This window comes from Oryza glaberrima, chromosome 11, assembly GCF_000147395.1.
Source record: "Oryza glaberrima chromosome 11, OglaRS2, whole genome shotgun sequence".
NCBI lineage: Eukaryota > Viridiplantae > Streptophyta > Magnoliopsida > Poales > Poaceae > Oryza > Oryza glaberrima.
This window is the reverse complement of record NC_068336.1, coordinates 4,392,690-4,408,393: the sequence shown is the minus strand read 5'-3', so window position 1 is coordinate 4,408,393 and position 15,704 is coordinate 4,392,690. Positions and strand designations below refer to the sequence as shown.

General features: G+C 43.2%; 1 protein-coding gene and 1 pseudogene across 1 annotated transcript; both read right to left on the bottom strand.

Moving 5' to 3' along the window:
- Nucleotides 1-6,902: 6,902 nt before the first annotated feature.
- LOC127754249 (uncharacterized) lies at nt 6,903-12,292 on the bottom strand (annotated as a pseudogene).
- Nucleotides 12,293-13,874: 1,582 nt separating this feature from the next.
- LOC127754652 (uncharacterized) lies at nt 13,875-14,486 on the bottom strand. Its single transcript, XM_052280220.1, has one exon. The coding sequence runs from the start codon at nt 14,484-14,486 to the stop codon at nt 13,875-13,877; it is 612 nt and encodes a 203-aa protein (XP_052136180.1).
- Nucleotides 14,487-15,704: the final 1,218 nt, after the last annotated feature.

The following is a 15,704-nucleotide window of genomic DNA, read 5'->3' as shown; positions in this document are numbered from 1 at the left end:
ATACCTGATGATCTTGAGCTCTCATTGGACAGCTTCATTCTCAACGCCCAACTGTAGGCATTCCTAACAGAGAACCTGCCATGTTGATCAGGGTGCCATGCAACGAAATCCTCTTCTTCTCTAGAAGGGATACGAATTTTGACTATAGTTTCAGCATCTATTGGCAGGAAAAGCCTTCTAACTTTCTCCTCATCCCACGATCTCTGCTCAATGAACAGTTCAGACACCCACTTGAGACGGCAATTGTTCTTCCGAGAGATAGGACGTCTCGAAAAGTCTCTTGGCAGCCAGGGTCTCGCCACATGCGAATTGATTTACCATTACCCACTCTCCAAATAATCCCTTCTTTAAGCAAAGCCAGGACAAACTCTATTGCTTCCAGCACAGTGAAGCACTGCCACTGAAACTTGTGTCCACTAGGGAACCATTTGGATAATATTTTGCTTTGAGCACCCTAGCACATAAGCTGTCGGGATTATCAATAAGTCTCCAAGCTTGTCTAGCAAGAAGTGCTTGGTTAAAAAGCTTGAAATCTCTGAAACCAAGTCCCCCCTGATTCTTTGGCTTGGTAAGACAATCCCAAGATTTCCAGTGAGTCTTCCTCTTCCCATTTTCTGCTCCCCACCAAAAATTCCTCGAAATTCTGGTCAGATCCTCACAAACAGAATCTGGTAACTTGAATAACCCTATCACATAAACAAGAATAGCCTGGAGAACTGCCTTAATCAGTATTTCTTTGCCGCCGCTAGAAAGAAAATTCTCACCCCATAGTATCACTCTTTTCCACATCTTGCTCTGCAAACTCTGAAACTTTCCTTTATGCATTCTACCATCAGGAGTAGGGAACCCTACATACCTGTCCTCAAAACCAGCGCTTGAGATTTGTAGGGTATGGCTGATGGCGTCCCTCACTTCAGTCGGGGAGGAATCACCAGACATTATAGAGCATTTCGAAGGATTAATCACTTGACCTGTTGCTGCCGCGTAGTTAGTCAAGGTATCCTTAACAGCCTCAGCCTGTAGATTGTCTGCTTTGAAGAACAAGAGAGTATCATCAATGAATAGGAGATGTGAAATGCCGGGTGCCCTCCGACATACTTGCACCGATGAAATTGCCCCCTGAATCACCTTTTCTTCTAGCAGTAAAGATAGCCCATCAGCAACAAACAAAAACAGGAAGGGAGATAAGGGGTCTCCCTGACGCAACCCACGAGAAGGAGCAAATTTAGGAAGAAGGGATCCATTGAATTTTATCGAGTACTTCACCGTGGTTATACATTGCATTATCCAGTTAACCCACCTGTCAAAGAACCCCATCCTAAACATTGCCTGCTCCAAATATCGCCAGTCCACGCGATCATAAGCCTTGGATAGGTCAAGCTTATAGGCACACGCTGCTTTGTTTGGGCTAGAATTTTTCTAAATGAAATGGAAGCACTCGAAGGCTAAAAGTGCATTGTCAGTAATCATTCTTCCAGGCATGAAGGCACTCTGACTTTGAGAAACCAGTTCGTCAAGCAAAGGACGTAACCTGTTCACCAGGCATTTGGATACCACCTTGTACAGAACATTACACAGATTGATTGGCCTAAAGTCCTTTAACTTCATCGGTTGATCCACTTTAGGGATGAGCACAATAGCTGTGTCATTAACCCCTTCTGGCATGATCCCTGACAGGAAGAAATCTTTCACCGCTCTGACAATATCGTCCTTAAGAACCCCCCAATTCCGCTGATAAAAACGGACCGGAATACCATCGGGACCAGATGCTTTAATCGGCCTGATTTGAAAGATAGCATTTGCAATTTCTTGATCCGAAAATTCTTTACATAGCTCTTCATTCATATCTGGGGAAACCTTTTGTTGAATCAATCGTGTTACCTTTGAATGATCCAGAGTACTATCAGCAGAAAACAAATTCTTGAAATAGTCTGTCGCCATATCTCCAGAACAGGAATTGAGGTCTTTACATTACCATCTAAATCTCGCAACATGGAAATCCTATTCTTCTTTGCACGCCAAACTGCTGTACTGTGGAAAAAACGGGTATTGTGATTTCCTTCTTTAAGCCAGTTTATGCGAGAGCACTGAAGCCAGAGCATTTCCTCCCTGTAAAGCAGTTTGTGTAGTTTATCTGACAAACGCCGCACTGATCCACTATCAGCATTTGACAGGGTAGCAGCAGCAAGCTCCTTCCGAACACTTTAAATCTCCCTACCCACATTCTTGCACTTTCGTTTACTCCAACTATGAAGATTCAACATTACTCTCCCCAAGGCCTTGTTAATATCAGACAAGTTCGCTTTATCCCCTGAAGAAATCCACTGATCCTCAACTACCTGTGGCAACTCTGCCTCTCTTTCCCAGAATATTTCGTAATGTAAACATCTCTTTTTGATCTGTGTATTTTGGTCAGCATAAAAGTGCAACACAATAGGCACATGGTCTGAACAAGGAGAGGTCAAATGGATAACTTGCGATCCACTGAAAATCTCACGCCAATTTTCATCTGCCACCGCACGGTCTAGGCGAACCTTCACGTTATTCCATCCAACCCTTTTGTTATCATACGTAAACAGCACCCCCTTAAAACCCAAGTCATGCAAATCACATGTCTGTAAGGTATCACGAAAGCTCAGCATCTGGGGTTCACTCCTTCGCCTCCTGGACATATGTTCAAATTGCCACAAGGTTTCACTGAAATCACCCATAACAAGCCAGGGAAGATTGGATGATTGTCTTAGCAAATTCAGTAATGACCACATCCGGTGCCTGTTCTCTACTTTAGGTTCACCATACACAAATGTAACATGCCACAAAGGATCATCCACAGACAAACGCACATACACATCAATATATCTTTCATTCATATCTTTTATTTCCACATGAACCGATTCATCTCAAAACAGAGCCAAACCACCACTTAAACCCTCACAATCAACTCCAGCAAAACCCCTTAAACCTAGCCTATTACGGATACGACACATCTTATCAACTTTCTGTCTAGTCTCACAAAGGAATACAAGCTTAGATCCTGCCTCGCGCGCTAAGGCACATAGATCTCAAACTGTCGTGGCGTTCCCGATACCACGACAGTTCCAACTTAAGCAACTCATTGCTCCTGGCGGGATCCCATCGTAGGACCCGCCAGTTTACTAGCAGCCCCGGGGTTGGTTGCTTCCATATCCTCCAAATCCTGCTTACATGTATCAACCTGCTTGAAGCGCTTAAGTTGCCTCCCTTGAAGGCTGGGTTCAGCTTGATCCTTCCTAGAGGTTGTATCCTCCTGCCCAAATTGAAGAAGAGCCTGCTTAACTCTTCCTGTTTCCTTGATTGCTCCTAGGTCTGGAGTTCTTCTCTTGAGTATATTGGTTGTATCTTCTGCCGAAGTCTCCCCAAAGGATGCAGGTTGATGTAGATTCGCAATTCCTGGAATCATATCTCCTTTCAGACTACTAGCAGAAACCGTGATATCCTTTGGATCCTTCACCTGTACAGGGATGCCTTGTAGTGGCCTCTGTTGTCCCTGAGATTTGCCAGAGACAGAAAGCTTGTTTGCCTGGCTAGCCAACTGATCATCAACTCTTTCATCCCCCGCTTCCTCCCTGGTATCAAAACCATCATGTGCATCCACCATTGGTGGGATAGCCTCATCCTACTTCTCCTCCTGAGCTTTCTTGGACGAAGAGGAGTTTGCACTCCCTGCACCCCGAAAAACTTGCTTACGAGGTACTGTGGAAGAATGCGTTGCTTTGACTTTGCTGACCTTCCTCTCATATGCCTTCAGCGGGGAGCAACGCAATTCTGCAGAGAACTGGAAGGGGGCATCACTGTTAGCAACCTTTTTCTAACAATCCTTGTCTGAGTGTCCAAAAAAACCGCAGCAGAAGCAAAAGTATGGAATCTGCTCGTAACGAACATCAAACCGTCTGACTACTTCAGTGCCCTGGGCATTGATTTTTATTGCTAGCTTGGATTTCAAAGGCTTCTTCACTAATAAGTCCACACCATAGTATAAAAAGCCGGACCGGGGACTGACCCGGTGAGCTCGTCAGTTCACCGGTCAGACCGCCGGTTCGTTGGTCGGACCGCGGTTCTATGTATTAAGTAATTTAGTGTTGATTCCATTCAACAACAACGATATTAGCATGGTGGTGTGTGAGTTGCCATTAGAACCAGCCGACCAGGGATCGATTCCCCTACACTGCATCCTTTTCTGAAACAAAAAAACATAGCAGGGTTAGGACTTGAGTGGCCCATTACGAAAATGTCATCTGATGGCCCAGTACGTATGAATCGGCCGATTCAGAAGTCTCCGGTTCAACGGTTTCTTGTGAAAACCTTGCATCCTTTTTTGAAACAAAAAAACATAGCAGGGCCTTAGGACTTGAGTGGCCCATTACGAAAATGTCATCTGATGGCCCAGAACGTATGAACCGGCCGGTTCAGAAGTCTCCGGTTCAACGGTTTCTTGTGAAAACCTTGCATCCTTTTTTGAAACAAAAAAACATAGCAGGGCCTTAGGACTTGAGTGGCCCATTACGAAAATGTCATCTGATGGCCCAGTACGTATGAACTGGCCGGTTCAGAAGTCTTCGGTTCGACGGTTTCTTGTGAAAACCGTCTGGTTCACACCAGGTCAATTGCATGAACGATCTTTGTAGCAAACCGAACCGGTGAGGAAGCTGGTTCTGGTTTTTTCCGATTGGACCGCCGGCCCGATCCGGTTTTTTGTACTATGGACCACACGAATACGGAAGAAATCATGCCTATTGTGACCATCCTCTTCCACATCAACCTCCCTCATATGACCAAACCGACTGCCATACAGCTCACCTCTAGCTTTTGTCATCAGAGCTAACAGAAGATCGTAGATTCTGATCCATATAGGAACCACCTCCAATGGAACTTTTTAGGGGCATGTCAGGCCATCAAAAGCAGCAACCAATAAAGCATCTCCTTTGTGTAGCCAGGGACCCCCCCTGAGAACAAAATTATAATCCCCTTCCGCGCTGAATGTAATGATAAACAAATTATCATGTAGGGACTTATAACTCATATCAGACCGTAGTGTCGTAGGCTCTCCGGACCTTCATTATATTTGAGAGATGAAGTGAATAATTCAAGTCATCAAACAAGCATAATGAAACATTCGACGCCTCGAGAGAGAAATATTGGAGACATTGCTGAGCCCTTAGCCTGCCTGTCAACTTCAGCCTGATATGTGCCCGTCAAACCACTCGAAGGCGGCGACCAGATGTGTTACACATTCAGGAGACTTGACAAAAATGGCTAAAGATCTACAACCTCTCAAATATTCCTAACTCATACTCATGTAAATCTAGTTCCCAGGATGTGCATTAGATTAACACTTTCATTTTAAGCATGATTATACATAGCAAACACAACTAAGATGAAAGAAACTTAAGACTTACAACAACTTAATAATTACATAGGCCGACCGGCCAAATAGACTTATTAGAGAACAGCGGAAGCTTAACTACCCAATCACAAGCACACCAACTAGGGGTTTACCCCATTAAGTTCTCATCCTAGAAGAAGCAATCGAAACCCGCATCACTCAAAGACTAAGTCTAAACCTGCAAACAAAAGGTTATATCAACAGCAAGAGTCAGTACATTAAACAAGTTAACGTACTGGCAAGCACAAGTCAATCCTACCATACTACATGTAAGGCATATATTCAAAGGAAGGCAATATGTAGTTCAATTTCAGCATAAAGCAAGTATTGTTTCACAATTCTTTTGTAAAGGAGTTGATGCTTCAATTAACAAAGACAAGTTTTAAGTTTCATTATTAACTTCTTCATAATTCCATTATAATCAATCTCTTATTGCCATACTTAACAATAAGTCATAATGTATCACCACACACACAACTCAACACATTTATCAATTTCAAACCAATGTCACATGATCACATTTTTAAAACATAGTCTATACTCATGACACATCACCAAAGCGCTCATGACCGTGAGCACGGCTAATCGATTAGTTTAAAGAACTCTGCAGAGTTTATACAGCTTTACCCACATGATATGAACTCTCTAGTTTCTTTTGAGTTTGCAAGACTCCACCACACTCTTCATGTTGAATGTGATCTAGAGGCCATAACGAAGCCTTTACACTACTTAGAGCCTAGCCTTGCACCAGCACGATACGTGTTCCTCCATCCTAGGCATACTTGGAATATACCTAGAACCGTTAAGTGGCGGGCCCACGCCTTAAACTTAACACCGTGGTGGCGGACACGACGGGAACCCACCACGTGGCACAATACCGTTGTATTGGACACGCTTAGTCACCTAAACTACCACGTCGGGGTAATCAGCTTAGGCCATCCCATACTAGCACATGTGGATGTACGAATAACTTTAAATGGGTGACACAAGTTCGGTCCTTATGGACTTGGGCAAACACTCCCCCTATCGGTATGCAACTAACACCATATGCACACCACTTGCCGCCCAAGTATAAAATCACATTTTACATATTTTAGTTCGCAAATACCCATCATATTCATTTTATTCTAGCAAAGGTTCACATATGAAAATCACATTTTAATTATAGATGGAATGAGCATTTGCATATTTCTAAACATGGCTAAGCAAGTAGTTGCACATAGAGCATATATAAACCCATTTGAGCACAAAGAGTATACTGTAACCATTTCTAGGGGTTCAAGCTGCAAGAGGCTCAATTATTCAAGGTAGGGAATGCAGCAAATAGGTCATAACTACCTTAACCCAATTTTAAATACCAATATAGTTTAAGTTCACATGCAACTTTGCAAACAAACATTTTCATTCCTCAAATCGTAGGATTCAATGTGTTCAAAGGATGGGAGGAGAAAACTTGCCTTGATCAGATAAATATTAGCACCTAATCCACTTCTTCACCGATTATGCAATTATCTAGATAAAGGACACGATATGCAATTAAACACCGAAAGAGCTGAAAATCCAAAATGCTCTAAAATGCATGATTTATGCACAGTGGGTTGGTACTGATCTAAAATGAATTTAGGTGAAATAATTCCTATTTTATTGTATTCTATTTGGGAGTTATGAATTTTAGAAGTTTTATCGGTTTATAGTAGTATAGTCTTAGGTAGTGTTATAAAATACTTTTGTAAATTGATTTTTATTATATTAGACTTCACAGGGGTGTGGAGACGTGTTTTATAAGACTAACACATTTTGTTTCACAATTTTTGGAGTTATAATGATTTTCTTATAGATTTTACAAGTTACAACGTGTTTTAGGCATATAGTGTTTTATATGTTCATGAATTTTGAGTTATAGGTTCAGAACATGCTACTTCTTGTTTAAGTTGAATAAAAGGAATAATTTGGTTAACTAAAACATTTTTATTTCACATGTTTATGGTCTTTACTACTATGGTTAATATTTTATAAACTAGAGATGCTCTAATCTAAACTAGCAATATATTATATTAACCTAGAAATTGTCATATGAGCTAGGTTCTTCTAAGTTTTAGTGGATGAGGATGGAACTATGGCTTCACTGGTCAATCAAGTTTTTATTTAGGTTTAATTAGACCTAAAGTGTATACATACTTATACATGTTTATGTATTACTTAAACAACACTATGTGTTTAAATTCTTATTTCACTAAGTTAAGGTTTTGATCTATGTTCTCTACGAAAGGTGCCAAATTTTATTTTACTATGTTGAAGATAACTATTTTCTGGTTCTATGGAAACTTTGTTCATTTCATTTGGACTAAAAATGAATTTTCTACAAGTTTTACAAATTAAAGGCTGCTTTATGTTAGTAAATCCTTATATGAATACTTAGAGACTTTTACTACACAGTAAGTATATAATCTTATCTCATAACACGGAAATATGGAAATACATGTTTTGGTGATCCTACAGAACTTAAGTTTATTCAAATTGAAGCTAAATTGGGTTCTACATGAATTTCTAAAGTTTAGCTGATCTAAAACTAATCATTTTAGATATAATAGTTTTAGAGGCATTTTATGCAAAGTAAGTAATTACTTTTATTTCACCTAATCAGAGAGTGCATGATGATGAATCTACAATTTTTGAGTTTGTTTCAAAATGAGTTGAGATGAATTTTCTATGTATTTTATAAGTTTGTACATGTTTTATGTATGACCTATCTTAGATAAATTTTAGAGACATTATTTGTACAGTGAGTGTCAAGTTTTATATTCCTGGAATAAAGTTCATAACTTCAAGAATCTTCAGCAACTGGAACCACTTCAAAACGAGCTATATTTGATTTTATATAGATTTTACAACTTTGTGCATTTTTCTGCTAAACATATATTTGTTTGGGCATTTTTGTCACGCCCGGAATTTCTATCTAAAATTCCAAACGCTTACATGTGTGTAAACCCTCGTCCAGGAATCAGCCGAGGTACACAATAACAAATTGATAATAGAGTACAATGATTACTCTAATTAATAAGCGAATATAAAGTCGTTACAGAGGTAGATAGTTCCTCTCAAACAATAAAGTTCTAAGCAGCCGAAAATAAAATAAACGGCGCAGGCGACTCCATCCCACAAGCAGCTCGACTAGGGCTACGCCTAACCATCCACACCATCAGCATCACTGTAGAACTCCTCCACTGATGAATGATTGCAAGGTGAGTATATGACATACTCAGCAAGCCACGCAGCAAATATGCAAGTGCAATAGATAACAAAGGATAGCATAATATAGTCTCATTTACATAAATGGCATTTAATAAATACTTCAGAATTTAATAAAACAGTAAAGTATTAATTAAACAAGATTAATCCAACGCTATACAACATACCCGTTGCATAGGCCCAACCATTCTGAACAACCAATCCCGGCTGCACAGTTCTATCTCCAAACCAGGAATATACCATTCCAAACCAGGAGCTAAACAAGTTATTACCAATTACAGCATCATTTATTATGGTGGGAGATGTGAAACTAATCACGAAAGACATTGTTAGACCCACCCATAACCGCGGGCACGGCTATTCGAATAGTTTAACTCTGGCCAGAGGTGTACCACTGTACCCACAAGACACAACCTCAACATCATGTCAACCATGCGTCCCGATACTTAACAAGTACCCGAATAGAGATTGTGACAATACCCTCTGCATAACACAATTCAAAGCAGTGCACCGTCCCCGGATCATAATCACCCCCTTGTAAACAAGGCATGGACTCCCCAGCGACCCCCGTGGGCTTATCTCCGCTACTTCACAGTCTGGTGCTCTACAATAAACCATACTATACAGAAAGTAAAGCCGTTGCCCACGCTGGCTTGTGGTTGGCACGGATAATGTTTCACAACCGAAAATCGTGAACCGGTCCTTAATTGTCATGAGCACGACTATCAAAAACATGTGCTCACAACCCACCATTATCATATTTTAGTTGACAAATTAATTAATTAACCAATCACGATCAACCATCGTGAGCTATCATTAAGCCATCATTAAATAATAGTGAATCATAAGTTATCCCATTTATATGAGCTAGTGTGTCTAAGCATGGCTAAGCATCCTATTTACTTTAGCTAAAACCATATAATGTTCTAGCTAATCAAATTATTAACCAAGTGACAAAGAATAGGGAATCAATAGCAAAAGGGCTATAACAAGGCAATAGGTTATTTCCACCCAATGACATTCAGAAATAAATGCAATAGTTGAATAGAAACAATAGCTTTAAACGGGATCAACATGCTCAAAGGGTTGTTTGGGATCTGTGTGACTTGCCTTGCTGGCCTTGGAACTCTTCAAAATCTTCTCCTGCGAAATCGGACTCTCCGGGAACGTCGGAATCTAAGGAGAAAAGAGCAAAAACACCAAAACAGCATATAAACAAGCATGAACAGTACATGTGGATATTTTTAACATGTAGATCTCAATTTTAGAAAAATTTAGAGACTTGAACCAACTAAATCCAAGCTAAGATGAATTAGTTATGAATTTTTAAAGATTAAATCGGATTAAACCATTTATATAGATTTCAATTGAATTATGACGCAATAATGAATTATTTTTTAAAAGGAAAAAGGAATTATTGCGTCAGCGGACTCGGGTTCACGGTGGACCGGGTGCACGGGGACGATCTACGGAACGGACAGCTAGGATCTAATCTTATCCAAAACGAACGGCCGAGATCTAATCGGTCTACCGCGGTCTATGGACGGACAGTGACGATGACGTCAGCGGTGACGCCATCACCGACGGCGGCTCAGGCACGCATGCTCGCCGGTGAACAACGGCGCGGCGGTGCAAACGGAGGGCATCTACGCGTAGCGGGCGACGCGGCGAACTCACCAAGGGCTTAGATGGCGGCGGACGGTCAACGGACGGTGACGGCGACGAGGTTGAAGCGGTGGCGGCGATCGGGTCGACGACGACGGCGATGCTCCGGCGATCCTCGGCGGCAATGGAGGACGGGACGAGGACGGCGACGACTTGGCGATCCCGACGGCGGCCTTCCCGAGCGACGACGACGACCGGAGCGGCGGCGGCGCACGGCTGGACTCGCGGCGGCGACGGCGACGCACGGCTTGACGTGGAGGCGGCGCTATAGGCGGCGGCGAGCTAAGGCGAGGGTGGCGACGGAGAGAGGAGGTCCTGGGGGTCCTTAAATAGGGGCTAGAGGGCGGCGATGGAGGCCCACGGTGACCGGCGACGGTGATGGAAGGTTTAGGGTTTGGGGGAGAGAGACGAATCCGATTCGAGATCGAACCCACCGATTTCCAAACGGATTTAGCCGATGATTCCAAAAGAGAAAAGATAGAGGAGATCGAGAGGATCATTTCCCCTCTACCAATTTGACCGGAGATGCAAAGGCACGGCCGAATTTGGAAGGGAGCGGCGGCGGCTACGCGTGGCGCGGCTAGGGCACGACGGCGCGAGGTTGACGAAGGCCTGACAGGTGGGCCCCACCTGTCAGCGGGAGGGAGCGCGCGCGTGGCGGCTGCGCTCAGCTGCGGGCCGACTGGGCCGGGGAGAGAGAGAGAGGCGGTTTTGGGCTGACTTTCGGCCCAAAGCCAAAAGAAGACTTTTAAAACCTTTTTCTATTTAAATTATTCATGAAATGCAATTCCATTTATTAAAAATACTTCCTTGGCTCAAATAAATCCCAGAAAAATCTAGGAACTATAGAATCAAGTAAAGTATTTAATAAAATTTTATCTAGCCCACTTTTATATTGGAATTTATTATTTAAAATTAGATCTTCTCTTCTAGGCTTTTAAAATTATTTCTAATAATTCCAGTTAAACAACAATTTATATATTTAGGGATTTTTAGGGTGTGACAATTTTCTTAATTATTCTTCAGATTTTAAAGGATGGGGTCCACATGGCTGTGAGGGACCAATATGCACAAAGGCCCTTGAGGTTTCTAGGAATCAACCCGCAGTCCTAGGCCCATATGTCAGTGTGTTTCTACAATTGTAAACGGATCCCTGCACTTAATCTAATTCACGGAAGTCATCCCTCTGCTCTAGACAGAGCAGAGCTAGCCATGGCTGAGCTCGATCTCGAGCTCGCCGGCAGCAAACGGTGGCTCGTTTGAGGTTGAGGTCAAGAGATAAAATGAAGAGCAAGCTCTCGCGATTCCATTCCTCTAGTTTTCTTGGTTAGAGGACATCGGAGTAGCGCCGATGGCGAGTGTGAGTGGCGGTGGTTTTTGGGGTGAAAGTGCATGTGTGCATGGAAGTCGATTCCAAACGAAAAGGATGCATGCATGTGGTCTTCTAGCCTTCAGGATGCTCACCGTGGGTCGAGCTAGGGTTGTCGAGGTCTTGGCGGCAGCGGTGACTTGTGGAACGGCTCGGCGACGGCGCTCCTCCTCGGGTGAACGACGACGGCTCGAACGGGACAATGAGTTGCTTCAAGCAAGCATGCACGAGGGTTGTGAGGTCAAGGAGATGGTGTATGCGCAAGGAATCGAACAATAGCTCACCGAGGCAGCGGTAATCGATGATGACGGCGGAGGCGATTCTAGATCGGCGCCGGTGAAGAAAAGATGCGTTCTCCAAGTCCTTCACATCTCCGGCTGGGGTTCTTGAGGCGTATTGAAGAGGAGGTTGAGGCGATGACGATGGCGCAGCGGCTTGCTCCGAGGTGGTCGAGAATGGCCGGACGACGACAATGGTTGAAGCGGCGGCGCTCCGGTGCGTGTTCCAGGGCATTGTCGGCGTGGCTTGCGTTTCCCGCGATGCACTGCACGAGAGGGGTTTAGGTCAAAAGAGGAAATGCTCGGCATTGTGTGGGGAGATGGGAACGCGAAAGAGATGGAGGTGACCTTGACTCAAACGGAGATGGCGAAGGTCGTCGTCACTACGACCGGCAGCGAGGTTGAGGATGACGGAGAGGCTGAGGACCTCTCCCTCGGCTTCTTCAGCTCCAGAGTGATGTGTGGAGTTGGGCGACTCAGTCTGGAGGAGATGGAGGCATGACTCAGTGACTTGAAGGCGTCGACACGTCGTCACCATGCGTCGACGCGTCCAGGACTCGGTCGGCTCTCGATCTCTCCCTCTCTGTGTTTCTTGGTCGGCTAAGGATGAGGGACAGAGGAAGGGCGAGCTGGAGAGGCTGCCAGGTGGGGCCAAGTCGATGGAAGCTAGGCTAGGAAGAGAGGTATGGGTAGGAGTTTGGGTAGACTTAGTTTTTGGATAATTTTCAGAATTATTTCTTCCCCCTAAGTTTGCAACTCAATATCTTAATATGTGGACCAGAAGAATTAGTGTAGATTTTACTGGTGGTAGATGTTTATATCTAGATTCCATTTTCTTTGATTGCACTTAAAAATAATGGGTAGACTGCTCATAGAAATTAAACAAAGATGGGCTATTAGAAAGCTAGATTGAATTTTTAGGAGGCTTAAACAGAGGAGGAAAATTCTAGAAAAATTATATTTAGGCATGATAAATAATCTAGTATTTGAATAAATTATTTTCCATGTTCACTTATGAGCAGTTAAATGTACTTTTGGATGAAGTATGGCTTTAGCCGATTAAAATTTAATTTGATTCCTTTTAGTTTTATGCTTTGACTGATTAATTTGTGGTATTAAACTTAGTTATTAACTTGTACCAATATTATAGTGAATTGCTTGTGCTAAACATTGTCTATCTAATTTTTTTCCATGGTTTTTAACTTGCACATAATATTTTATAGAATTAGGATTACTTTACTTTGTATATGTGTTCCCACTTCATAATTGCACCTAATATTGTTACAGGGATTACATTAAACTTCTTTTGGGCTGAGAAGATGATATTTGAGTTTAATATTAAGTCCATATGTTATCACCCAAGATTAACTATAGATTTGTTTAGTAATTTTAACCCTTTTAGTTTATGCTCATGAGACCTATTATGAAAAGCGAGACCAAAATCCAAATACACAAGGGACTCGAGCCTAGGCATGCATTATGCACATGTATGCTCAAAAGCTTGATGACATTTCATTTCTAGTCTAATTTTAGGAATGAAAAGGTTTTATTTTGTTCTCAAATTTTAATCATGCAATGGTTTAAGTTGGTCATCACCTAAATTAAAACGGAAATTTTTGGCTCTCAAAAATTGGAGAAGTTAACCTCTAACTATCTTGACAAGAAATTTTAAGTGCTAGAATTTCAGGTATGTTACACGTAGCCTCCACGCTCGACCCATGTCATCGAAGAGAGCACTCTGGTTCGGCACTTTGAGAGAATAGAAGCGAGCCAACACTGTCCAATGCCCTGTCTGCTTCAACTCCTCTTCCTCAATATTCACTTCAATCACATCCTCTTCTTCCCCTTCAATTTCCCCTTCTGTAAAGGCCATAGGTCCCTGTGGCCGGGATTAAGATCCAGCCCCTTCATGCTCTAACGCAGACAGCAAACTCTGCACAACAGTCTTCACTTTGGGATCCACTTTTGTCCCGGGTGGCAAATCTGTTCTCGCCGTCGAATCCCGCAGAACTAAGGATTTGTTCGTCGACACAATCGGAACCTCCTCAGACGGCTTCGGGTGGGTAATCATCGCCTTGATGATCCCTTTATCACCCCCACCGCCTGCGGACGCTATTGAAGTAGAACTGAAACCTTGACGACGAAAAGAGAATCGATCTATAGAACCTGGCTCCTGGTCGATTGCAACATGCGTTTGCTGCACCACCGATTCGTCCCTTAAAAAGAATTTCAGCAACAAGTCCCTTCTCCACCAATCATAACTCCAAAATAACCTTAGGTTACCAATCTTGGATACATCAAGTTTGACTCGGATGTCGAAAGGAGGGCGAAAACCTTCGGGCCCATGTATATCTTTCCAAGAATTGGATATAGTTCTCATAAAGAACACGGTGAACCCTAGGGCAGACCTCAATCTCGTATCAAATCCTAATTCCTCCCGGCTCAACCGAATAGCAGGCGTAGCCTCTGCAGACTTCCATAGCAGATTGGAGAAGGACTCCATCCATATCCAATTCAGAAGTTGAGGATCAGTCAGTGTCGCCCGGTCGCTCGGCCGCCGCCACAACCTATCCCTAAACCCTAACATCCCTAAGACTGAAAGTCACTTAACTAAAGACCATAACCAAATTGGATTCTGCAGCACGAAGCTTCTTCCCTGTGACGAACAGGCAAAGATAATTCATTTTCCAATATAATCATGGCAACATTGCCAATGCAATGCTAATATTATCATGACAATAGTCCCGAAAAAGGCAAAATTTGCTACAGGACGCTCAAAAATTGTGTAATTAGTTGTGGGACACCCGAAAGACGTGAATTTGCCCGAAGACACTCTAAAAGTGTAGTAATTTGCTGCAGGATACTAGGCGTATTAAAATATAATATCCACTGAATTGATGGGAGAGAAACCATGTAAAATAACAGTTTTGCCCCTTCTCTTCTTCCCCTTCTGCTCGGTACGCCGACGCCTGCCGCATTCTCGACTTGGCTGCCACCGCCACCGCCACGTCCTCCTCCTCCTCCGGCGCTTCCATCGATCCATATCGATTGATCGGTTTTAACGAACTAGGTTGGAGTAATCCATTAATTAAGTCCTCCTCCGGATTTGATTAAGCCCTACCTTGATTTTTGCTATATGCTCCTGAGCTGAATATTATTGCTAGTTAAACACAGACAACGGCAGCATGCACCTCGCCGCGTGCGCCTCCGCCACTGCCATTTCATCGCCATTGCCGCTGCCTTTGGCGGTGTTGATGTTAGTGTTGCCGCCATTGCCGGTGATGGAGACGTAGTGGTGGTCAGCGTAGCCGCCTAGTACAAGGAAGTGCGGGTGTGGGATGATGTAGGATCAAGGAGGCCGACTAGAGGGGGGTGAATAGGCGGTTTTAAAACATAATGGCACTTAAACAAAACTAACCTAAGTTGCTAGGCAAGGTGAGGTGCAAGGTTAACTAAGCAACTAAGTTAAGTTTTGCAAACCTAAGTGATATGGGCTCAAATATGTCTCTATGAATGTAAATAGCACAAATGTAAATGCAACAAATAAATGAGACAAGAGATAAGGAATTTTTCATCGAGGTTCGGAAACTCGCCGGTTTCCTAATCCCCGTTGAGGCGAGCCCAACTCCACCGCTCAACCACGAAGCCACCGCACGCCCCCTTCGTCAAGGGGTGGGCATGGCGGGAGCCGGCCCACGGAGAGGACTACCCAAGCCTCGAT

Coding starts and splice junctions, on each gene's coding strand:
- LOC127754652 (XM_052280220.1), bottom strand. CDS start 14,486: ATGGAGTCCTTCTCCAATCTGCTATGGAAGTCTGCAGAGGCTACGCCT.